Below are 24,774 nucleotides of genomic sequence, written 5' to 3'. Positions count from 1 at the left end.
AAGGCCCAGGAGGTTCAGTATGTCTGGCCAGATCCCTTCGGAAATCAAAGAATGTCTTCACATACTTGGGTGTAAACAAATATGATGCTTTAAAAAAAAATAAATAGGCACATTAGAACAGAATTGGGAGCCCTCTGGGAGATTGGGTCTGAGTGTTCTGGTTTTATATAAGGCCTTGATCATCTGGGCTTTACGTCCTTGGAATGACCCACTAATAGAGCAGGCTAACGTGATGAGCTGAATGACCCATGGCTCATAACTTGAGCCTTTCCTCATTGTTTTGCATGATTGCTGCAGCTTTGTGCCATCAGCTAGTAAACAGAAAAGAGTATCTGGCATTTGCTGATGTCCTCAGTCCGGTTGCTGTAAGCCTCTAAAGGGCATACACACTCCCCATGGAAGCTGTTACTCTGAAAATTATAGGTTTTTAATGTGTTCCTGGGGCCAATCAAAGCTCAATTATATGGAGGAAGTCTTGTTAAAAATTCACATTCCTGGGCCCCTACCTCTGACCTATAGAAAGCTGCATTTTCCTTACCTCCCCAGAGGATTCTTTTTTTTTTTTTTTTAAGATTTTATTTATTTATTCATGAGAGACAGAGAGATAGAGAGAGAGAGGCAGAGACACAGGCAGAGGGAGAAGCAGGCTCCATGCAGGGAGCCTGACATGGGACTCGATCCCAGGTCTCCAGGATCACACCCTGGGCTGAAGGCGGCGCTAGACCACTGAGCCACCCGGGCTGCCCTCCCCAGGGGATTCTTAAATATTCAGAAGTCTTGCTTATATGAAATAGCAGAAATCTAAGGATTCTTACAGCCTCGGATTACAATTTATATTAGTCTTGAACATGGAGGAATTGCCATTGTTGTCATTGAAAATGAATATATCCCAGTAAATAGGCCATGTGGATTTCTAATGCTGTGACTCTATAAAATGTGAACGTGAAGCATTAGTAACCTTGAAGTTCGGATTCACTGAGGATTTGTTTAGGTGTGACAGGGCTGATGGTCTTATTTATCCAAGACTTCTTATTAGCTATGAAAAAGGACCGGCATAAACTGCTTATTAATGTTGATTAACCATATCTAAAAGGAGTAAATAATAAAAGCAATAGAGCAGGCTTCGGTGAGAAAATGTCATCTTTTATAACATGTTCCACCACTTACTTCTTTTTGTGCTCCTTCAGAAATTGTGAATCCGCTGCTCTACCAAAACCTTTCCTTCCCACTGTAGATTCTTCATTTGCTATCACTGATACTGACATTCTACTTAAAGAAATTATCCGTTTAGGCTCCCTTCAAATTCAAAGTGATATTTTTTTAATAAGGAGTGAAAGGGAAAATTGACAAAATACGCTCGGAGTTGTCAGCATTGGAAATGACAAATGGTAAAAGCTTAATCGTGAAGGATCATCAGAGAGCTTAATGTTAGCTCAGATTGTCAGAGAGCTTAATGTGTCTCTCTCTGGGAATTGACAAAAAAATCAGCAAGAAAAGGCGTGCTGAGAACCACCTCCAGGTGCCAAACCTGAGAGGTGACTCACTCTGTTAAGCAGTGGTATACATATTCTGCAGGTTACACAGGAAAGCAAATTGTATTCCTTTGTTTCTTTTTTTTGTTTGTTTGAGATTTTATTTATTTATTCATCAGAGACAGAGAGGCAGAAACATAGGCAGGGGGAGAAGCATGCTCCTTGGGGAGCCTGATGCAGGACTCGATCCCAGGACCCTGAGATCACGCCCTGAGCCAAAGGCAAACACTCAACCACTGAGCTCCCCAGGTGCCCCTGTATTCCTTTGTTTCTTAAAGTATCTTGTGTGGTGCCTTGGCCTAGAAATCACAAAGCATCTCCTCATTTCCCCCAAAGCGAAGGGATCACATGACTACAAATGTCCCAGACACATAGGGAAATTGTCATTTGTCATTTGGCCTTTTTCCCCCACCTGCAGTGAAGAAAGGTAACAGAGGGGGAGCATTTGAGAACTTTCTTGGCAAAATGGCCGTAAAAATTTTTTTAAAATTGAAAAGCCCCAAAGGTCAAATGTACTTTCAAACCCTGAACTGAGTCATATCTGAAATAAATCACTTCCATGTCATCTCTGTGAAAGGTGTGTAGTGCAAGAAATTCACCTGGTGAGCCCTTGATAATTTATACTTCCTGCTCTCATCTTTAGCTTTCTTTCTTAAAAACCACAAAAAAGAAAAAGAAAGAAGCAAAAATGCCTTAGAGAAAGTTGTTTTGACCTTTGCTTTTTCGCTTATCTGGCTATGATGAGATGAGTGTCTTAGTGAGTTCAGGATGCCGTAACAAAACTCCACAGACCAGGTAGCTTAAAGCAGAAATGGGTTTGGATTTTTTTTTTTTCATAGTTCTGGAAACTGGCAATCCAAGATCAGGTCTTAACTAGTTTAGTGTCTCCTGAAATCTCTCTCCTTGGCTTGTGGATAACTGTTTTTTTGCTGTGTCCCCACGTGGCCTTTTCACCCACAGAGCAGGAGAGAGCTTTCATGTCTCTTCCTCTTACAAAGTTCACCAATCCTATTAGAGCAGGGCCCCACCCTCAGGACCTCTTTTAACTTTAATTACTTTCTCAATGGCCCTGTCTCCAAATATAGTCACATTAGAGGTTATGGCTTCAACATAGGATTTGGGGGAAAACATGGTCCGTCCTGTACACTTGACTAAATTGTACTTTTGGATATATCCAGTGTACCCTTGCCTCTTCAGCATTCCTCAACCATCATCATCTTAGTTCACATGGGTTCTTTATCTTAAGAAAGTCAGGGGAGATCATGCAAGGTATTTTTCCTGCTTCTGTACCTTAAATCATTGGAACTAGGTTCCCTTTGACAGCCTACAGGCTGCCGTTATGAACTTCAAATATAAGATCTTTTTGATGTGTAAGAAGCAAACACTTGACATGGAAAGATTCAGTGAGTTTTTAACATTTGTTTTTCACTAATTTATCTACATACTCTTAAGTTGGTCTCTGAGTGACCTAAAGCCAAGCATTGCCAGTGTGAAAGCAAAAGAAAGGACAGGCCAGGTAATGTAAGTATGTAGCATGATATAGTCCATACCTGGGTATTGGAAGCCCTATTTTCCTCCTATCTTTTTCAACAGGAAAGGCACTGGGGACTGGCCTGTAGTCTAGTGCTCTCTTGGGCCAAAGAGTCACAGATAACCTAGAAGTTGCTGTTAAACACGCTACTTTATAAAATATTCTATTCTAATCATCTATATGTCATACAAGAATGAAGAAAAACTTTTAGGCTACAGAACCTTTTTTTTTCCCAAGATCCAGCTGGTCGAATGTGAATTTTATTTTTATTTTCTTAAAGATTTTTATTTATTCATGAGAGACAGAGAGAGAGAGAGGCAGAGACAGGGGCAGAGGGAGAAGCAGGCTCCAAGCAGGAAGCCCGATGTGGGACTTGATCCCGGGTCTCCAGGATCATGCCCTGGGCTGAAGGCCGTGCTAAACCGCTGAGCCACCAGGCTGCCCCTCAAATGTGAATTTTAAATGCAAACTGATCAGCTCAGTGCTGTAGATGGACTCCACCTGCCCCAACTCCTTTCAGTTCAGTTGCCGAATGGAGGTATGGTGACAGATTCTGTTGTGGCGTTTGAGATGGTGGTGTTTTCATCACCCTGGACTTAGTAAAACCTGAAACCTGCCAGGCATTTGCCACACATTATGTGGCCAGGGACAGCTCAGCTTCTGGCTGCTTAGAGAGGATGTGGCATGACCTTTGTGTTTATAAAGTATTTGAAACTGAAGCCCTTCTACTTCCTTGTTGAGCTTAAGAGTTGACACCAGTGTCCAAAGTTCCTTTGGCCTTATCTGGGTCAGGCATGCAGCCATCGATGGCCAAGAAAGGGATGTGGGTGATACGCTCTGTAGTTGGGAAGAGTCGCTGAAATGAGGGAGGCATCTAGTCTCCCCTGAAACACTTATGGTATTCAGGGGGAAACATCTCTGCACTAATGAGTTTAGAATAGTAGATGATAGAGCTCCTGATTCTTCTCCTCGGTCTACCCATCCCTGCCTGGAGTCAAGGGCTCAGGAAGAAACCACATTCTAGTCCAATGTGATTACTACAGCCAGAAATGCTTATCTTATTTACAGACGGTTAATACTCACGTATGTGGGTGGTGTTTGTGTCTCCTAGGGTTGCCATGAGTAACTACTACAACTGGGTGGCCTAAAACAACAGAAACTTACTCTCTCGTGATTCTAGAGGCCAGAAATCCAAAATCAAACTGTCTACAAGGTCATGCTCCCTCTGAAGGCTCTAGGGTAGAACCTCTTCCATTCCTTTAGCTTGCTTCTGGTGCTGCTGACAATCCTGGACATTCTTTGGCTCACGGATACTCCCGTGTCTGCTTCTGCCTTCACCTAGTATTCTCCCCTTTGTCTCTGTCTTGGTGTGTCTTCGAAACGATCAAGAGTCACCTGAATTCCATATTGGATTAAGGGCCTGTCTTATTCCAGTACGATCTCCTCTTTATCTGAATGTACCTGCAAAGACCCTCTATCCACATCAGGTCATTTTCATAGGTACTGAGGATGAGGACGTCAATCTGACTTTTAGGGGAACATATTTCAACCCATACCAAGCAATTTTATTTTTTCTTTCCTTAAATATTATGAATCCAAAGAAAATTTCTTTCTAAAACACTATCAAATTTAAGTCAAAGGGCCACGTGTCTTGAATTCTATGACCTCTTCATTAAAAAGATAATTTCCATTTATAATTGGTTCAAATTATGAAAATGCTTTGCATTTGCTTGAGGCTGATTAATGGATAAATTTGTAAACCATGGTTGTTTTAATTAGCCAGGGTTAATTAATGTTTACTCTACTTGGAAGATGAAAAGACATGTATAAATTCACCATAATGTGAATCATTTTTTAATTTGTTGTTGAAGCTTAAAATATATTCAAATAAAGATTGCTTATATCACACTGAAAAAAAAGAAAAAGCTCTTGGAGCACTGTGGGAGTTAATCTAGAGAGTCCTAAATTTTAAAAGTGAATGAATTACATACATATTATTGAAGATGTCCATGTATAATATTACATATTCAGAGAAAAGTGGTTACATTTTTAAATGTGATTACATAAAAAGAGTAGCGATCTCACACCAAGCTGATAACTTCATAAAATGTGTCATAATTTGAGGTGAAGTCCAGTTTTTTGTTTTTGTTTTTGTTTTGCTTCTGAGTTGAGACTTCCAGAGCACAGTGGAGGACAGGAAAGTTTTAACTATGCTCAGATGAAAATAATTTTTTTTTTAAGAGAGGGAGAAGTTAGGGAAGAGAGGAGCAGAGGGAAAGGGAGAGAGAGAATCTTAAGCAGGCTCCCAACCCAGTGCGAAGCCCAGTGTGGGGCTTAGTCTCACAACCCTGAGATCATGACCTGAGCCAAAATCAAGAGTTGGACGTTTACCCAACTGAGCCACCCCAGTGCCCTGAAAGTAACATCTTTTTAAAGATTTTATTTATTTATTCATGAGAGACACAGCGAGAGAGAGAGGCAGAAACATAGGTGGAGGGAGAAGCAGGCCCCATGCAGGGAGCCCAATGCAGGACTCGATCCCAGGATTCCAGGATCACACCCTGAGCCAAAGGCAGTTGCTTAACCGCTGAGCCACCCAGGCGTCCCCTGAAAATAACATTTTTAAGCAATTTTTTGAAGAAAGGAAATTAAGAATTCCATGTAAATTTTCAACAGGAAACGCATCAGGGACTTGCCTGCAGTCTAGTGCTGAGGCTAGGAAGTGTGGAGATGAGAAATTGTTGCAGAAGGAAATAGCGGGCAAGGTTTCCCATGTGAGGCTGCAAGCTATACGTCATGGAAGGCGGTTGTCTCAGGTAGTGAAAAAGGTTATCCATTCTTGGTGAGAAAGCGGCCATCTGGGGTAATTTTGTAACATGCTCAATAGAGCACACCTTCTGGCACCAGGATTCATGGTTCACTAGGTAACTTGAAAGCAGAGCTGGCCTCAGTGATACCACTTCCATTTCACTTCATTGTCTAAAAGGAGAGCTTATCCAAAGATTAATTGGTTGGGCCTACTTTATTTTTCATCTTCTACACCATTTTCTCCTTGTTCTTTGCAGAGTAAAAAAAAATAAGGTTGATTTTTTTTTTTTAAACATCTCATGGATATTGATATTGAAGTGACATAAGGGGGGAAAAAGATCCATAACCCTTTATTTGGATAAGAAATAGCTTGCTCCTTGCAGTTCTTAACAATAAGTTATTGTCAAGCACCATGTTTAGACACTGTAAAGAATGTTTAGCTGGGACGTGGCACTTCATTGTAGGTGGCACTGTTTATTATCCAACAGAATTCAGCATATGATAAATCCCTTCTGGGGAATCTAGTATCAACTTTTCCCCAGAACACCTGCAAAAATTCTGCTAGAATCTGGAAAACTCTCATTTTCATCAGTGCTTCCCCTTGGACTGTTTCACATGAGCTCTTGAGGCCTGTATTTCCAGTGGCTACGGGACATCTCCACCATGATATGTTGGAATATCGCAACATGTCTGAGGACAACGTGTCTTTCGTGCCCATAATTGCTCTTCTGGTAGACACAACTCCAGTCAAGAACAAAAGTATTATCTCCCCACTAACTCCTCTGCCCTGTCCCAGCCACAACCTCCCCCATCTGCACCACCATCAGCATAGCGCCAGTCTTCCCCCTGTCGCTTCCTTAAATGTCTTTCTGGTTTTATCATTCTAATGTTCTATCTCAAATATCTTATAACCCCCAGGTGTCCCTTCCATGCCTTTCTTTTCTTTACAGTTTACCTGTAATGGAACTGCAGGTATCAGCAGAGCTATATTCTGGATTTTATAAATTGTAAACACCTAGTCAGCGTGTTCCTTTCCCCTTTTCATTCCACAAACCAAAGCTTCTGGCTTCTATCTAAGCTGCTTCCTTTATACCTCCCTTGTGCCAGAAAAGCCCCAGCCTTTGGGTACCCCATTCTCTATATCTTGGTGTGTGCACTTGTATCTCCCAGGATAACAGTCTCTCTTCCAGAGCACCATCACTCACTGTATCCAGCCAGAAACTCCACGCTTGTTTCTTTCTCGCTCAATCCGAACCCCTTCCCATATCATTTGTAGTGAATTACCCTTGTGCCCATCTTTCCTCGAATCATGAGCTCTGAGTAAAAAGAAATTGCCTTAGTTATTTCCTACACTGGCCTAGAAGATGATAGGATTGCTAAACAGATAGATAAATGAAGGAGCTCACGTATTAATGATAAAATTTTTTATTTTTCTTTGACTTCAGATTATTTTCCTTAAAGTGAATTCTCTCAGCTTCTCCACTCCTCTGCACTGTTCATGCTTCCCTAAGACACTTACTTTCCATCTGTCTCCAAGTCCCACATGTCAAGCATTTTCCATCTCTAGGCTTGGTTTCCCCTTACACTGTTGAGGGATCATATAGGAGTCAGGTAATCAGAGGAGGAAGGACCACTGCCGTTCTAGAAATGTTTAGTACAGAAAGCGTTTTGTGTTAAGGAAAATAGGTCAGTGTGCCGAAGAACATATAGGAGTGTTGTGGGCTTTTTTTGATCTGCAAAAACATACATTTCACATGAGCTGTCGTGCATACAGACATGGTGTGCTGTCTGCAGGAACAGGATCTCTACCTCCCTTGTGATGAGATGAATATATATATATTTGCACTGATCTTATCCACTCTTGCCTGTTACCCTTAAAATTGTCAACATAAATCTTTAAGCTCTTTGAGTGAAATTAACTATTTATAAATGTTGAAAACCTTACTTCCTACCATGAGCTAACCTGCTTTGCTAACCAGTACCTTTACATCCTGTAAATACAGAATTCCATCAATGAAGCATTTATCAGGTATGGTCCATTAGAATGCACTTTCTTCAGTGTGTAGCAGAGGAATCAATAGCTCTTCAGAGGGGCACTGTGTCCCATTCCCTTGGTCTGCCCCCAGGATATCTATCACCCAGGTAAGAAAGGCTTCTCTCCCAAGTCTGAGAAAGGGTGCTATCAGACAGGATCACCACTTAGACCATACAGGCTAGACAGGACACGGTGTAGGGGCAACACTGAGTCTCCCTCTTGTCGTATGCGGCTGAGGGTACAGGTCGACAAGCCGTGTGCCCTGTGTGTGCTCACTCCCCAAAGAAAGCACCATGTAGGTTAATAAGGGCCTGGCTTTTATTGGAAGTAAAGGTGATGTTTTCCTCTCTACTTGTTCTCTCTTAATTGGTTCCAAGCTCAGGTGGAAAGAAGGGAGTTGTTATGGGTGGATACCCAGAACACCCCAACACTAGCAGTGAAGACTCCAGGCAGGAGTGAGCTCAGAATTGTATGCAGTTGCCAGGATGACTTGGCCTTTATAAAAATTCAAGAGCAGTAAAACTGCTATTTCAGTATTATAAAAAATAATAATAATAACCTTTCTCAGTTTACTTACTTGTACTCACCGTAAGCATTAGCAGTTTTTAAAAAATGAAATGTGATACTAACCCCGATAGAGTGAGCCTCAGGTTTCATTTCATTTTTCCAATTTGCTCTACATCTAAGAACTTAGAAGCGAAAACAAAAGCCTGCCCCAATATGCAGAAGAGTGTACCAGAAAAATTAACTACATACTGGAGAATGAAAGTGGAGGGAAATCCATCCCCATGACTCCATGTCTGTGTCCTCAGACCTGATGATTCGATTGCAAGGGCCTCCCAGCCCACTTTACCCTCACAAAATGCATTCTCATTGACCCCAGTCATAGAATTTAGATAATAGAGTGATGGTTAAAGATTTGAAATAATACTGTAAAAACAATGCTGTTTAAAAAAAGAAAACTGGGCAACCTGGGTGGCTCAGCAGTTTAGCGCCGCGTTCAGCCCAGGGCCTGATCCTGGAGTCCAGGGATCGAGTCCCATATTGGGCTCCCTGCATGGAGCCTGCTTCTCCCTCTGCCTCTTTGCCTCTCTCTCTCTCTCTCTCTCTCTCTCTCTCTCTGTGTGTGTGTGTGTGTCTCTCATGAATAAATAAAATCTTTAAAAAAAATAAAAAGAAAAGAAAAAAGAAAACATTACTCTTGGCTATCTCGGTGGTGGGATTGCAAGTGAGGTTATCATTGTTACTTTTGTTTTCTGTGGTGTTTTTTGCACCGAATTTGTTATTCTAATTACTACCGAATGTCACATTTTTATATAAAAGAGGGAACACAGTGAAGTCCTCACTTATGCTGCAGGGGTTAGGCTCTTTTTAAAGACAAGTTTTTGTTTGTTTGTTTTTTTAAGACAAGTTTGAAGAGAACATTCCTCATAATCATAATTACTTTGAAACTCCTTAATGGTAAAAGTACCCATCTCTCAACTAGCCGGGACAGCCAGTGCTTCCTCTAGTGTGTGAAGAGGCAAGTGTTTCCTGCCTTGAAAATCACACGCGATAATTGACTTATGTTTAAGGGAGAGGAGTGGTCAAAATTTTTATTCATTTCTATTTTACTTTGCGGAGGATGTGTAGTCGTATCTATGTAACCTAAGTGTGCTTACGTTAATGGTCAGGTGTGCATTTTCCCTGTATTATATCAACCAGAAGAATACTTCCAGACAGACAGATACAGGTTAAAGCTGGCATTACAGTGTTAGTGCCATAGGGCTGAACTTTTAATCTTAATATAATTCCAGACTTAAAGGAAAGCTTTGAAAATATTACATAAAACTGCTTTTTTTTTTTTAGAGCAACTTGCAGACATATTGGCCCTTTACACCTAAATTCTTCACTGTTTCCTTAAAGACACTCACTTGCAGGTAGAGATTATAACCTCAGCACAGCATACTTACAGAGCTTCTCTCTGTAATATGTAAACTTGGTTTGTGACCTAAACTCTAGTAGAAGATTTTTTTTCCCCTCAAAATTGCTTAGACTGTCAACCACCCGGCCTGGGCCAAAATTCCTAAGGTCGTTGGAAATAGGATCACAACACTGACACAGATCTCCACGTGAGCATGAAGTAGAAATTCTTTAATTTGGGGTGCCTGGGTGGCTAAGCAGCGAAGTGTCTGCTTTCAGCTTAAGTCATGATCCCAGGGTCATGGGATCAAGTCCCACCTCGAGCTCCTGCTCTGCAGGGAGCCTGCCTCCCGCCCATGAATAAATATCTAAAATCTTTTTTTTTAAATGTATTTAATCTGTTTTTAGATGCCAGGGAGACAGACTGACTGGATTCCCCAATTTCTAACTGATGCCATTGGTAGATCTAAGCTGTTTGATCTCTGTTGTTTGAAAGTCGAAAGGAAATTTGTCTTCAATGAAAAGGGACTTCCATCATTCTTTCAGTCTTCAGCTGGACAAGTGATACTCCAGGATATGTCACTTGTGATAGGGAACGTTCTCACAAGTGATGTGTAGCCGTGTTTGCGTCCCCTCCAGGGACTGTTTGCTGCCATGAATGGACAGTGTGCTTCATTTAAAACCTGTGTCCAAGAAACTACCCAAGAAACCAGATTCAGAGGTGAAGTCTGAATTTAGAGACTGTGAGAGAGTCTCAAGATTGATAGTGTGGCTAGAAATGAGGAGACTGACCCAGTTTTCTGGAATCCAAAATAAAAATTAGATTTGTGGGACAGCATTTCTTTGCAATAATGTCTGTAACTTCTTTTCCAAGTTGGAAACATGGCAGCATTGTGTCCACGGCTTTTTCTCTCTTGACCCCTGAAGTATTTTAGGCCCCACACCGTTGATGAGAAAGGAGTATTTGGGATGACGGAGTACGCAGTCAGTCTGCTGTTCAACCATTTACGTAGCTCAGAACCCAAAGGCTGAGTCAGTTTGACTCAATTGGTGAAACCGAATGACAGTTCACATAGCTATCATATTTATGCCAGTATTCTGGAGAACTGAAAACCTAAAGAAGTGGGAAATGAGTGTTCAGAGGATAAACTGCTTTGAGGATGGGCTGTCAAAATGGAAGTGACACCTAAGGCCCCCCTTAGAGTATGGAGCAGTGCATGGTTGTGCAGCTGGGAACCACCTGGCTTTTCAGGCCTGCTTCTCTGCTATCAAAAAGCTCTGTGACCTTGGCCCATGGTGAAAGTCTCTTACCTTGGTTCCTTCATATGGAAAAAAGAATTTTAAAAGAGAACCACTGAGTTCATCACTTCACATCTGTCAAAAATTATGAGAAACATGATGCTTGTGATGATCGATGTGTATATATTTTTATAATATTAGTCGCCAATCAAATAGCCATGTCAGACACAAAATAGAATTTTTCATGGAATACTAGAAACTTTTGGACTCAGAATCCACATAGTTGGGTTCACCTCCCAGTTCTGCCACTTGATAACTATAATTCTCAAAAGGGATGTCACACAGTCCGCTCAACTGTCAGTGGAGTAGTAATCCCACGATAAAGATGGTTGTGGGTATCTAATGAGCTAATGGATCTGAAAGGCCATAGAAGTGGAAGGTGTCTTTGTACAGTTGGTCTCATGCTCTCAAGATGTCATAGCGTGACACGGGTCTGCCACACGATGGCTGTCCGATGAGTCGCACACAGATCTAGACATCCCAGCCATGTGCAGTAATCAAGACATCCCAGCCATGTGCAAGTAATCACTTGAGGACCGCATAGGTTCTCCCCCAGTCAGCATTTTAAACAGCTTCTGCTCCATTGATAGAGGGGCACCTGGGTGGCTCAGTCGGTTAAGCATCCCACCCTTCTCTCTCTTTTTTTTTTTCAATTCTGTATTTAAAATCAATTTAGTTAACATGTAGTATATTATTAGTTCCAGAGATAGAATTTAGTGATTCATCACTTGCATATAGTACCCAGTGCTCATCACATCAAGTGCCCTCCTCAATGCTCATTGCCCAGTTACCCCATCCCACTTCCCTCCACCAACCGTGTTTGTTTCCAGAGTTCAGCATCTCTTATGGTTTGCCTGCCTCTGTATTTTCATCTTCTTTTACTTTTCCTTCCCTCCCCCATGTTCATCTGTTTTATTTCTTAAATTCCACATGACTGAGGTCATATGGTATTTGTCTTTCTTTAACTGACTTATTTCACTTAGCATAATACCCTCTATTCCCATCCATATCATTGCAGATGGCATGATTGCATTCTTTTTGATGGTTGAGTAATGTTCCTGTGTGTCTGTGAGTGTGTGTGTGTGTGTGTGTGTGTGTTGCACGCGCACATCTTTATCCATTAGTCAGTGGACATCTGGGCTTTTTTCATTTTTTGGCTGTTGTGGACATTGCTGCTATAAACATTGGGGTGCGTGTGCCCCTTTAATCACTATGTTTGTATCCTTGGATAAATACCTAGTAGTGCAGTTGCTGGGTTGGAGGGTAGCACTAATTTTAACTTTTTGAGGAACCTCCATACTGTTTTCCAGAGTGACTGAACCAGTTTGTATTCCCACCAACAGTTTACAAGAGTTCCCCTTTTTTTTAAATCCTCACCAACACGTGTTGTTTGCCGAGTTACTCATTTTAGCCATTCTGATCAGTGTGAGGTGGGATCTCATCATGGCTTTGATTTGTATTTCCCTGATGCTGAAAGATACGGAGTGTTTTTTCATGTGTCTCTTGGCCATTGATATGTCTTCTTTGGAGAAATGTCTGTTCATGCATGTCTTCTGCCCATTTCTTAACTGTACTTTTTGGGTTTTGGGTGTTGAGTTTGGTAAGTTCTTTATAGATCTTGGATACTAGCTCCTTGTCCGGTGTGTCATTTGCAAATATCTTCTCCCTCTCTGTCGGTTGTCTTTCAGTTTTGTCAACAGTTTCCTTTGCTGTGCAAAAGTTTTTATCCTGATGAAGTCCCAGTGGTTCATTTTTGCCTTTATTTCCTTTGCCTTTGGAAACATGTCTAGCAAGAAGTTGCTGCGGCTGAGGTCGTAAAGGTTGCTGCCTATGTTCTCCTCTAGGATTATGATGGCTCCTGTCTCACACTTAAGTTTTTCATCCATTTTGAGTCTATTTTTGTGCATTGTGTGAAGAAATGGTCCAGTTTCATTCTTCTACATGTGGCTGTCCAGTTTTCTCAACACCATTTGTTAAAGAGATTGGCTTTTTTCCATTGGATATTCTTTTCTGCTTTGTTGAAGACTAGTTGACCATAAAGTTGAAGGTCCGTTTCTGGGTTCTGTATTCTGTTCCACTGATGTGTGTGTTTGTTTCTGTGCCCGTACCATGCTGTCTTGACGATTACAGCTTTGTAATCTAGCTTGAGGATCCGACTTTTGATTTCAGCTCAGGTCATAATCTCAGGGTCCTGGGATGGAGCCCCACATTAGGTCAGGATTCACACTTCAATCCTCATACTTGAGGATTCTCTCTCCCTCTGCCCCCTAAACCCCCCCCCCCCCCGCTTGTGCTATTTCTCTCTCTCTCCCTCTAGAATAAATAAGTCTTAAAAAATGTTTTCTCTCTGCCCCTCCCTCCTTTTCCTTTCTCTACCCCCTCCCCCCAAAAATAAACAGCTTCTACTCAATTGAACTATAGTTAAGTCCATGCTTAGAAGTTAAACAGTCTCCAGCTAGGGCTGATCTTTAGGAGTGGGGAACACAGCAATGAAATGTTCTAGTGCCCTCTACACTTTTAAGTGCTTAGTCTTTTTCCCAGAGTCTAAACAACACTGACCTGTTTCCTGAACACTTCCCTGCTCTGGCTCCTGTGTAATTTCCTGCCTGACAAATGTTCTGGCAAAAAAAGGAAATTCATAACTAGTCTTTTCTTTCCTGTGGCTTTCTGATGCAAAAGCGTTGCTGTGCATGCTAGCTTCAAGGCCGCAGAGAGAGTTGGGTTCTGAGAATGTGACTTAAAGGTGTTTTTGAGTCAGGTTCCTTCTGGCAGTGCTATATGTTGGCCGTGCTCACCTTTCCAGATACCTTGTTTTGAGGCTTGTTTTGTCTGTTACGAAGGTGATAACCGCGATGCCTGTGTAGTGATACCTGGGTCCAGCTGTGGCAGTGGCTCATCTGTAATGTGCTTAAGAATCACCTGGGGACCACAATAGCAAGCAGATCCTGATTCCCTAGCTCTGGATGGGACATCTCCATACAAGAGTACAGATAACAGGATTCATCGTGGAGGCACTGTTAAGACCATCCATCCAGCCTCCTCTAATTTTATGGATGAGGAATGCAAGCCTTAGGGAGTTGCAGAGGCCATGGCAGCATTCAGTATAATGAACAAGCATGGCAGTTATATGCTGAGCCATGAATCAGACATGCACAGAGCTGTGATTGGAAAATTAAATCTGATCTCATAGGCCTGGTGTGGGCAAAATGCCTAGAATGGATGACAGCGGATTCATAGTATAGCTTCTGGAGAGGGGGAAATTACATCCCTTTTATAGATACTCCCAATGCAGCTGTGGTGGTTGCAGGGAACAGGGAGGGTTGCATTGCCCAGAGGTGTAACACTGAGTCCTTTCAGAATCAGAAGCAAATATTTATTAAAGATAAGAACGGTATGGCAACAGAAATGGACAGATCACCATAGAAAAACATATAAATTATTATTTCCTTTCATTATTTAAAAAAAGAGGGCAGGATGGGTCATATGAGAATCTCCTGTTAGAGTTGAAAGGAAATTTCCATTTTGGGGAGAGGCTACAGATAAATACATATTCTTCTAGCAGGAAGCAGAAGAATCAGAAAATAGGGGAAAAAATCATTAAAGCAGTGCAGTTTCAATCCTATAAAGAGAACATGCAGCCAGCCTAGGACACCTCAGTTTATGCCATTCTCCACATCAGACCTTTATTAGCTGTTTGTTACAGGGGAAGAGACTGACCATGAAGATTTAACTCCCCACCCCAAATATTTGAAAGGTGGAAGAGAGAGCTCAGTGATTGCAACGAAAGCTTGTAAAACAGAACTGGTTTAACGTTTACAAACCATATCTTCTCGAAACCTAAAACACAGGAGTTAAAACTTCAGAAGGAGTCTGGCTAATGGGTAAATAATTTAAAGAAGCACGTTAGATTTATCTAGAATTCATCTGTTCCCCGTTCAACAGTCCTTTCATGGGGCCACTTCTCTCAAACTATCATAGAAGTCTGTTGCTTCCACAAAAATATATATATAATTTTTGGTCATTTGAGGACGATATTACTATTGGAGGACTCTTGATGCTGCTTTCTTTCTTCAAAATATTTTTTGAGTTTTTATTTAAATTCCGGTTAGTTAGCACATGGCTTTATATTAGCTTCAGGTATATGATACAGTGATTCCACACTTGCATACAGCACCCAGTGCTCATCACAAGTGCCCTCCTTCATCCCCAGCACCTCAAAAAATTTTATGTATTTTCTGTGATAACTAAATGGTGAAGTGTTTAGTTTGGTTTGGTTTTTCTCTTAATTAGTGAGTATCCTAAGTACAGATCCTCAACACACTTTAAAAGGGCAAGGTGACAAGGTTTGCTGTACATTTCATATTTGGAATTGAATATCTGTTTTGTTTAAGCTGTAGGTTAAGCATTACCATCAATGAACTCAGTTAAATAGTTCCCCTTTTTTTTTTTTTTTTGAGATTTTATTTATTTGAGAGACCGAGGGAGAGCACAAACAGGAGAAGGTACAGAGGGAGAGGGAGAAGAGAAGCAGACTCCTTGCTAAGCAGGGACCCCGACTTGGGGCCCCAAGATCACCACCAGAGCCAAAGGCACTTTGGCTTAACCGACTGAGCCACCCAAGCACCCACATATTTCCACTTCTGACTACAAAGCCCATGTATGCTGGGTGTTACAGGAAAAAAAATAAATTTAACTCCAGAGATAGCTGCTATAATTATGAGCAATAAGTAGCTTTTAGAGAGGAAAAAAAGGAGAGTCTTAGGGGAGAAATAAACCCTGTGTCTTGGTTTTAATACAGCAGCTGGCCAACTTAGATGCTTAAAAGCTTTGGAAATCACCAATATATGTCATCAAAGCATTACAATAAAATATTAAATTAATTTAGATAAACAGGTAATCCATCAGGGCCACCACCATACTAGACGTGTGGTTTCTGTGTGTTGAGTCTTAACCACAGAATTCAAAGATAAAGCCCCACTCAGAATGAGCACTGAAATAATTATATGTGGCTCGTTGTTGCTTTATTTTTTTTTTTTTTTTAATCACAGACAGAATTGCTCGGTGCCAGTTGTGTTAGCCCTTGGTAAAATTCTGAACCCTTAATAATGCCAAGAAGTAGCTAGCTGCCTTCAACATTTTATGATCACAAAATAGAATGCTAGCTACCCCCACGAATGATAATGTCATTTCCACCTTCTTTTTATCCCTTAAAAACCACACAGACTTCTTTGTTCCAAATGAGACACCCAGAGGTGGTTGTTTCTAAATCTCCTGCTTTAAACTGAAGTAAAAACTTGGGTTTCTGCTATTTTGTCCCCCCGTCCCCCGCCGCCAAAAAAAGCCTAAGTGCTTTTCACTCTGCCAAAAATGTAACATTTCTTGAATGTTTCATTCTCTCGTTTTCTGAACATGAGTATAATAAACCAGGAAAATTAACTACCATGGGGCCCAACATTTTAGTGGCCATTTGGAGGACGTTTTCTGCCAGCAGTGTAAGAGATAAAAGAGAAAAGGAGGAGGCAGCATGATTTGCTGCAACTCAAAATGTCCTGGATATTTTATGAAGTATAGATGTAAGATTTTCCACTGTGACTGTTTCCTGCTGTACCCTTTTTACTGCCATGTGCTGAGATGGGTACAAGATTCCCTTCAGCCTGTGCCTGGGAAATGCCTATTCAAAGGCACAAAAGCAATAACCATTGCATAGGGCTGGTAGTGTTTGAGTCTGCAGGCAGCCCTTTAAGTGTGGAAAATCTTCTGGAACAGTTAAACTTACAATCACTCTGCAAACGAGCAATGCAGTACTGAGACCATAAATGAGCCTTCCTTTGGTACCGTGGAGGCTGGGTAGTTGGGGGTTACAGGCAGGGAGGTAGGTGTTCTGCAGCCCAGAACTGGCACTTCAGCACTGATGCTTACTGGCCATGGGATCTTAAAAGGATTTGGTCATCCCTCCCAGCCTCAGTTTCCTGTCCCAGAAAAATACTAATGCCCATACCCCTCATAAAGTTGTTAAGAGGAGACTTATAGAGGAGAGGGCATTTGAGCTGGGTTTTCGAAAGTTCATATAATTTAGATAAGCAGAGGTGGTCTTCCTGTGTAGCAGGAACAGAGAGCAAAGGTGTCCTGATGGGAATGCCTGGTCCCATCTGGGGATAATCCAAGCCACTCAGCCTGACAGAGCTGTGGGCCCAATTCCAATATGTGGGTTCTCCCCTTACAACCATGCAATTCCCCAGCATCACTTGAAGATTCAGTCACTTCAACCCAATCCAATGCTATCCACCTAGAGATAGTGCAGGTCCCACAAGAGTTACAGGTTGGTCCTACAAGACTCCTCTCCCTGGCTCCCACCAGCCTATTGAAAGTCCAGGTTATCACCTGTGCTTCTGATGACCAACTATACATCAGAATTTCCAACCACCTCTGCCACAGACTCTGTTAACTTGCTAGAACAGAGGGAAACATTTTACTTACTAGATTACTGGTTTATTATAAACAGATATAACCCAGCAATAACCCAGGGTTAGAGACACATAGCACAAAGTATGTGGGAAAGGACTCAGAACTTCCAGCATGTTCCTTTCCCCACATCTCCACATATTCACCTACCTCAAAGCTCCCAGTACCCTGTCCTTTTAGGTTTTTATGGAGGCTTCATTACATGGACTTCATTGATGAAATCAATGGCCATTGGCAATTGAGCTCAATTCATTATTCAACTGAAAGTTCTAACCTCTGATTACATGGTTAGTTCCTCTGGTGACCAGCTCCCATCCTTAAGTGATCTACAGGCTTTTCAAAAGTCACTTCATAACATAACGAAAGATACCTTATTCCTCTCATCTCCTACAAAATATTCCAAGGGTTTTAGGAACCCTGTGCCTATGAAGACCAAATATATATTTCTTATTAAAAATCACTGTATAACACCTGTTATACACACACAGCAAAAAGCTTGAGCCTCATAGCTAGAACGATGAGTTGTGGGCCCAGATCACAGAGGACCTTTACCATCTGCGAAAAGCAGTGTTTGGGATTCATTGAGTAAGGAATGAGGAGTTACTGAAATGAGGCAGAGCCATTCCTCGGTATCATGAAAAGATACGGGGAACAGAGGGATAAAAAGGTAGGGCAGGGACAACAATAGGAGACTTCACAGTTATCAAGGCAGAAAGTAATGATGGCTCAAGGGAGAGAGGAGGACAATAGAAAGGAGGAGTGACAAATGAATAAGAGAATGCAGAAATTGAATTTTAAAAGGAGTTGTCAGTAATATAAATAGGCAGCACAAATGCAGAGAGCCACAGATGGTTATGAAGGTTTCAGACCTGTGGCTGGGATCATAGCTCTGCCATGATTACAAGAGGGAAAGCAAAAGGCCTTGAGCTCAGTGTTGTATATATTAAGCTAATGTAAACTAATAGACCCAGCAAACTGTATATATATGTATATAACTAGAGTGGGAGGAGTGGAAGGGATAGGTGAAAGCTGAGGAAATATATTTCTGATGCATCCTTTGGGTTTCAAGAGTGGATGGGATTTCCAGATGAAAAATTGCGGAAAGAGATGGATGGAGATACAAAAGGAAAATGGAGGGATGAAGAGATCAGAAAAAAAGAACAAGAGGAGTTACACAGAGAACTCAGAGGAAACCAGCTTGATACTGAGTATGCAAGACAAAGAGAAACAGTTTCCAGATGGAGAGGTTATGTGACAGTAAATGCCACAAAGGTACAAATATGGCGTCAGATGGGGCCAAGAGTGGATCATGCTGGCGAAGGTTATTCCCTCTCCAAATGAATGTGTGAACACCAATAATTATTCTAGAAGATCATCTCTTTAGTATCATAAGTGCTCAACAGTCAGAAGCGTAAGATTTATATAAAAGAAATGCCCGTTTAATTTATTAAAGCAGACATTGGCTAAGTTATTAGCCGTTACCCATGACTCTGTAAGACATGAAAAAGTTAGAGTAGATCTAATGGGGCCCTTTCATCTACATGGAAAAGGTCATCACAAGCATCAAATACTGAATTTTAGAATGGCGCTGTAGCAAATAGCCATATATTATAAGTCAAATTAGACTTCAGAAGGACCGATTGTCTTGGGATTTCATCATTTAAAATGATATCTCGCAACAAAACTGACTCCAAAGAAGGATATTAATCTCATACTTTAATGCTATTCTACCAAATTGTTTTAATTGACAATAATACTTGAGCAGAATTTTTTCAGGTAAAATGTGTTTTCAATTTAAAAGAGAACGTGTGGGGGACACCTGGGTGGCTCAGTGGTTGAGCATCTACCTTTGGCTCAGGGTATGATCCTGGAGTCCTGGGATCGAGTCCTGCATCAGGATTCCCACAGGGAGCCTGCTTCTCCCTCTGCCTGTGTCTCTGCCTTTTTCTCTGTGTCTGTCATAAATAAAATCTTTTTAAAAGAGAGAGAGAGGGATCCCTGGGTGGCTCAGTGGTTCAGCACCTGCCTTCGGCCCAGGGCATGATCCTGGAGTCCCAGGATCGAGGTCCACATTGGGCTCCCTGCAAGGAGCCTGCTTCTGCCTCTCTCTCTCTCTCACTCTCTCTCTCTCTGTTTATCATGAATAAATAAATGAAATCAAAAAAAAGAGAGAAAGAGAGAATGTGAAGGATGATAGTAAAATGTTACAAATCAAATTTAAATCCCGATTTTATTTTCTTCCACTTTCTGCAGCAACAATACTAACCAGTAATTTGTTTGAGATATGTAATACAATAAACTCTCGATGGAGGTGTGATTGGAGGATGAGATATCCTGGTTCATAGCCATTTGTAATAACACATGCTATTCATGAGTGTCTAATTTTAAAAACTAGATCACATGGTAAAACCTGGTGAACTGTGGCAGCATGATAGGAGATTCACAAATCTTGTGATAACCCTGTATTTAAAGCAATGATTGCAATCAGCACAGGGTTATATTCCCAACTCTCTTTTCCAGTAAAAATGCATTGCAATAATGGAATGTAGAACTTAGGGATTTTCACTAGTCTATAAGAACTTCAGGTAAGTCTGTTCTGTTCCATAAAGTTGATTTTGTTTAGTCCATTCTTTGTAAGAGGGGAATAATTGATAGCATTTTTTGAAAAGAGAAGCAGCAGCGGGAAGAGGCAGGAAATTTGGTTTGAGATGGCATAGCACCTGCTGGGAGGCAGGGAGGTTTCGCCCACAGCAGAGCAACAGCCTGGAGCAGAGCTTCATGTCTGCAAGGCCACGACTGGGAAGGCAAGGGGACTGCTTCTCTGTTGCCTCAGAACATAAATCATGCAGCACCTAGGGGGCCATTGGGGAAGACAGATTTGTTCAAGGACAAACAATGAGAACTGTTCAAGAATGAAACAGGAAGGCAGCCCCGGTGGCGCAGAGGTTTAGCGCCGCCTGCAGTCCAGGGCGTGATCCTGGAGACCCTGGATCGAGTCCCACGTCAGGCTCTGCATGGAGCCTGCTTCTCCCTCTGCCTGTGTCTCTGCCTCTCTTTCTCTCTGTGTGTCTCTATGAATAAGTAAATAAAATCTTTAAAAAATAAAAATAAAAAAATAAAAAATGTCTAAGAATGAAATAGGAACCAAACTGAGGGTTGCTGGAGGGGAGAGGGAGGGAGGGACGGGTTAACTAGGTGGTGGGCATTAAGGAGGGCACACAATGTAATGAACATTGGGTGTTCCATAAGACTGAATCCTTGCCCTCTGCCTCTGAAAATAATAATTGACTATATGTTAATTAATTGAATATAAATTAATTTTTTTAAAAAAGAATGGAGCAGACCACCACCAGTTTTACTTCTTTTGTCCTAACACATTTTCAAGGAAAGACTAGGGATTCGCTGGATTATATCCTTCAGTTTGAAAGTAATTGTACCTCACGTGCTGCCACATGTCCCGGCAAACACCTCAGCGGAGCACACTGTTGACTGCTCTGTGATCACAGGATACCAGAATCTGTGTCAGAGGAGGGAATGGAGATTTAGCTCTCGAGATCTTTCATCATCAAAAGGAGGGTTATAGCCATTCAGCCCTGGGCACTTGGCTATAATTTTTCATAAGTGGCTCAACTGCCATGGGCCTCAGTTGTCACATCTGTCAGATGGAGACATAAGATCCTGCTTGTAGAGCTTTTCAAATCATGTCTGGCAGGCAGCAGATGGTAGCCACTGCTGCAGTTCCACTTGTTGCTGTGACTCACCAAACACATGGCTTTGTTTTGTTTAGATGAGCTGCTTCAGAAAGAGCAAAACTACTCGGATGACGTCTTGGCCAACATGATCAGTGAACCAAGAATCAGTTATGGAAACGATGCCCTCATGCCATCTTTGACAGAAACGAAAACCACCGTGGAGCTTCTTCCCGTGAATGGAGAGTTCAGCCTGGATGATCTCCAGCCCTGGCATCCTTTTGGGGTCGACTCAGTGCCGGCCAACACAGAAAATGAAGGTAAGAGGCCCCAGAGAGAGCAAGAATATTCCAGTATATATATGTATATATACATCTTTCAGATATTCTTGAGTGGTGACTTTCTACACATTTGAAAAAATACTTTCTTACCTAGAGGTATTTTGTTGCTTCTGGAAAAAAAAGAACAATATTCAATGTATGTTTAGGTAGCGGTGGCCATTCTAGGCTCACCTTCAAAGCAAACAGAGGATGAAATTATATAAATTTTTCTCCCCCTCGTGGGGAGAAGTTTTCATGGGGCCTACAGAAATGGAGATTTGAAAAGCATCAAAATAATCTCTCCTGGTTATTTATTCCAGTGCATTAAATTTCAGACTGCATTGAATGTTTAAAAAAAAAAAGAAAGATAAAGAACCAGCTACAAATAAATTGTAATTTTGCTAAATATTTAAACAACTTTGTGTTTAGAAAGTTAAATTTAAGGCAACTTTCAAAATTAAGTGTATCAGTCAACATATTTTTTTCCTATGATAACTCAGAGAAAATTCTGAGTTATCATAGATTTGCACATTGGATGATGTACTTTCTTTCACAGGGATTTCTTAGCAGAAAGTTCCAAATGATATCTCTCAATGAGAGAACATCTTTTAATTCCTTTTAACCCATAAACATTTTTACATGTTCAGAGGTATAAAATTTCAAACACAGGAACACCTTGATTTCTGAATTCTAATAGCATTTTTTTTAAGAACACAAAATTTTAGAAGAGTTTCTTTGTGAAGGTGGCAAGTTTGGATAGTGGTAATAATTTTAACATGATTATTTTATAGTATGGATTCCTCGAAGTGCAGTCAGTATACACCTCGGACTAAATTTTTTTTTAAAGATTTTTTATTTATTTATTCATAGAGACACAGAGAGAGAATGAGAGACACAAGCAGAGGTAGAAGCAGGCTCCATGCAGAGAGCCTGACGTGGGACTCGATCCAGGGTCTCCAGGATCACGCCCTGGGCTGCAGGCGGCCCTAAACCGCTGCGCCACCGGGGCTGCCCTCGAACTAAATTTAAACTTGGTATCAGACCTTAAGTGTATTATAGAAGCTTTTTTTTTTTTTTTTTAAAGAACCATTACAGAAAATCTTTCTATAGACAGTTTGCAGGTGAATAATCACCCCAGATATGTTTCATTAATTTGAAAAGGGGCACCGTATAGTAGTAATACCAGCTACAAACAGCAGTGTCATTTATAACGTAAAAGTAATTAAGACTTTACCATTTGTAAAAATAATTCTGACATAGAGGAAAAAAATGTAAAGACTTGTAAAACTTTAAAAACTTCAGTTACAAGGGTAACTTCCTTATTAAATTATAAGAGTGCTGACTATATCATTTTTTTTAATAAGCGGATACATTTTGGTCTTTTAAAATCCTCATCATTCAGTCACTAATGAGAATTCTTTGTGGAAAATGTCCAGTCTCATTTGTAAATTGAATGCACACTCTTTTCCTTTCACACATTAAGCTGTTTAATTCAGGGAGAAACAGGTCCGACATCTGAAGTCTGACAAACTTCCTTTGATAGAAAATTAATACCCTTAATGCCCTTGATTCCAACTCTTAACTTTTTATGAAAAAAAAATTTAAATTACATAGATTAGACTGTGTTCTTTGTTAAAAATTACCCTTGCCTTTGAAAATTTATTCAACTGCAATGATTCTAAAACTATAATTTACAAAGAGCTTCCTGTCCTTTTCCTGTGATCTTTTCACATCTTTCAAATACGTAGTTTCTAGAAATAAAATGTTCCCATTTAATGTTTTCCATTACTTGTTGATTTTGGAAAAATAAGATACAACTTATTTCAGAGCCTACCCGACTTGTTATGATCACACACACACAAAAATAATAGAAACTAGAAATTATAACTTACTTATGGTAAAGTTTATGGAAAGTTTCAGAAGGCCAAAGCAAGCTGCATTAGCAGGGTAAAAATTAATTTACAGAAATTACTGTGTATGTTTGATGTAATACTTGGTATTTCTCTTAAATGTGGTAAATCCTTTACAAATGTAGAATATACAGTTTTTTAAGAACAACAGCAAAGACACTCGAGCCCTATTTATGTTCGCTCTTCAAAGTTAATGAATATAGCGAAATGCAGTGATCTTGGTGCCACATAGAACTATTCTAGAAAGTGTTGCATTTCCTGAATTTCAGCTTTTCTCTTTACTTTCTCACTCTATTAGATATTGAGAGCTTAACTGCCTAGTATGCATACCGCATTTCCTTGGTAACTTTAATGAGGTAAATTTAACTTTGCGATTATCATATTAGGAGTATAAATAATTTCAGCAGTTAAATAAATCTTTCTTTATGTCCTAACAAGTATTTCATCTTGATTTTGTATATATTCATGCATATGTGATCTCCATTAAAAATTGTATGCATTCTAGTAAGCATTCTGTTTATATTAAAATTCTTAAATAGTAGCCAAACTGACCCACTCTGTTCAGGGAAAATAAATGCAAGGATATCGGTTGTTCTTTTTAAGTAGAAATAGAGGAAGGAACTATTTTACTTAAAGCAGCTTCCTAAATTCCAAACCGTGGTGCCCCTGCCAACATATCCATTATTTTCCTGGTCTTCTGCCCCTTGACAATCCTCCCAAATCAAATAAGAAAGAAGTCTATGTCCAGGTTAGGAGGTAAGCAGTGATCCTCACTGCCAGTGATACACTGCCAGGTAACCCAAAGAAAGAAGATTGGGCTAACCACTGGGTTTCTCCAAAGTGATCAGTTTTTGGAAGGCTAAGAACAATAGATTTTGGAGATACCCCAGAGTAGCAATGGACTACCAATGGACTACTCTGGTAGCAATACCTCCACTGAGAAAAGTGGGCTCTGAGAGTGGCCTATGGCCATTGGTCCAGGGAGACAGTCTACACTCCTGCACATAGACACACTCTTGGGTGTTGCCAAGATGCCCACTTGGGCGAAGTCCTTGATTGAGTCCCTCTAGGTCTTTGACCAGGACACAGCTGTTAACATTGCCCAGGCCTCATCGAAAGAGCTGATACTCTTGTTATATAAAGATCTGTCGATGATAAATAGAAAAATCTTAAATAAAAGTATTACAAAGCAATAATATTGAGGATCTCAGAGCTTGAGTTCTGGTTCTTGCTATTATCAGACCCAACACTCTTTTTACAACATTTTGAAAAGCCTCCTTAACGGT

The 24,774-nt window shown here is 40.8% G+C and overlaps 1 protein-coding gene across 9 annotated transcripts in view; it reads left to right on the top strand.

Moving 5' to 3' along the window:
* Nucleotides 1-24,774, top strand: part of APP (amyloid beta precursor protein) — a 262,776-nt gene that overhangs the window by 212,887 nt on the left and 25,115 nt on the right. For all 9 annotated transcript variants that reach the window (XM_072806644.1, XM_072806643.1, XM_072806642.1 and 6 more), the window contains one exon: nt 21,357-21,578. In XM_072806644.1, the coding sequence (XP_072662745.1) occupies nt 21,357-21,578 (222 nt within the window). The remainder of the gene's footprint in view (nt 1-21,356; nt 21,579-24,774) is intronic.

Source organism: Canis lupus, chromosome 30, assembly GCF_048164855.1.
Source record: "Canis lupus baileyi chromosome 30, mCanLup2.hap1, whole genome shotgun sequence".
Lineage (NCBI taxonomy): Eukaryota > Metazoa > Chordata > Mammalia > Carnivora > Canidae > Canis > Canis lupus.
Note: the sequence above shows the minus strand (reverse complement) of the source record. Positions and strands in the feature narration are given on the sequence as shown.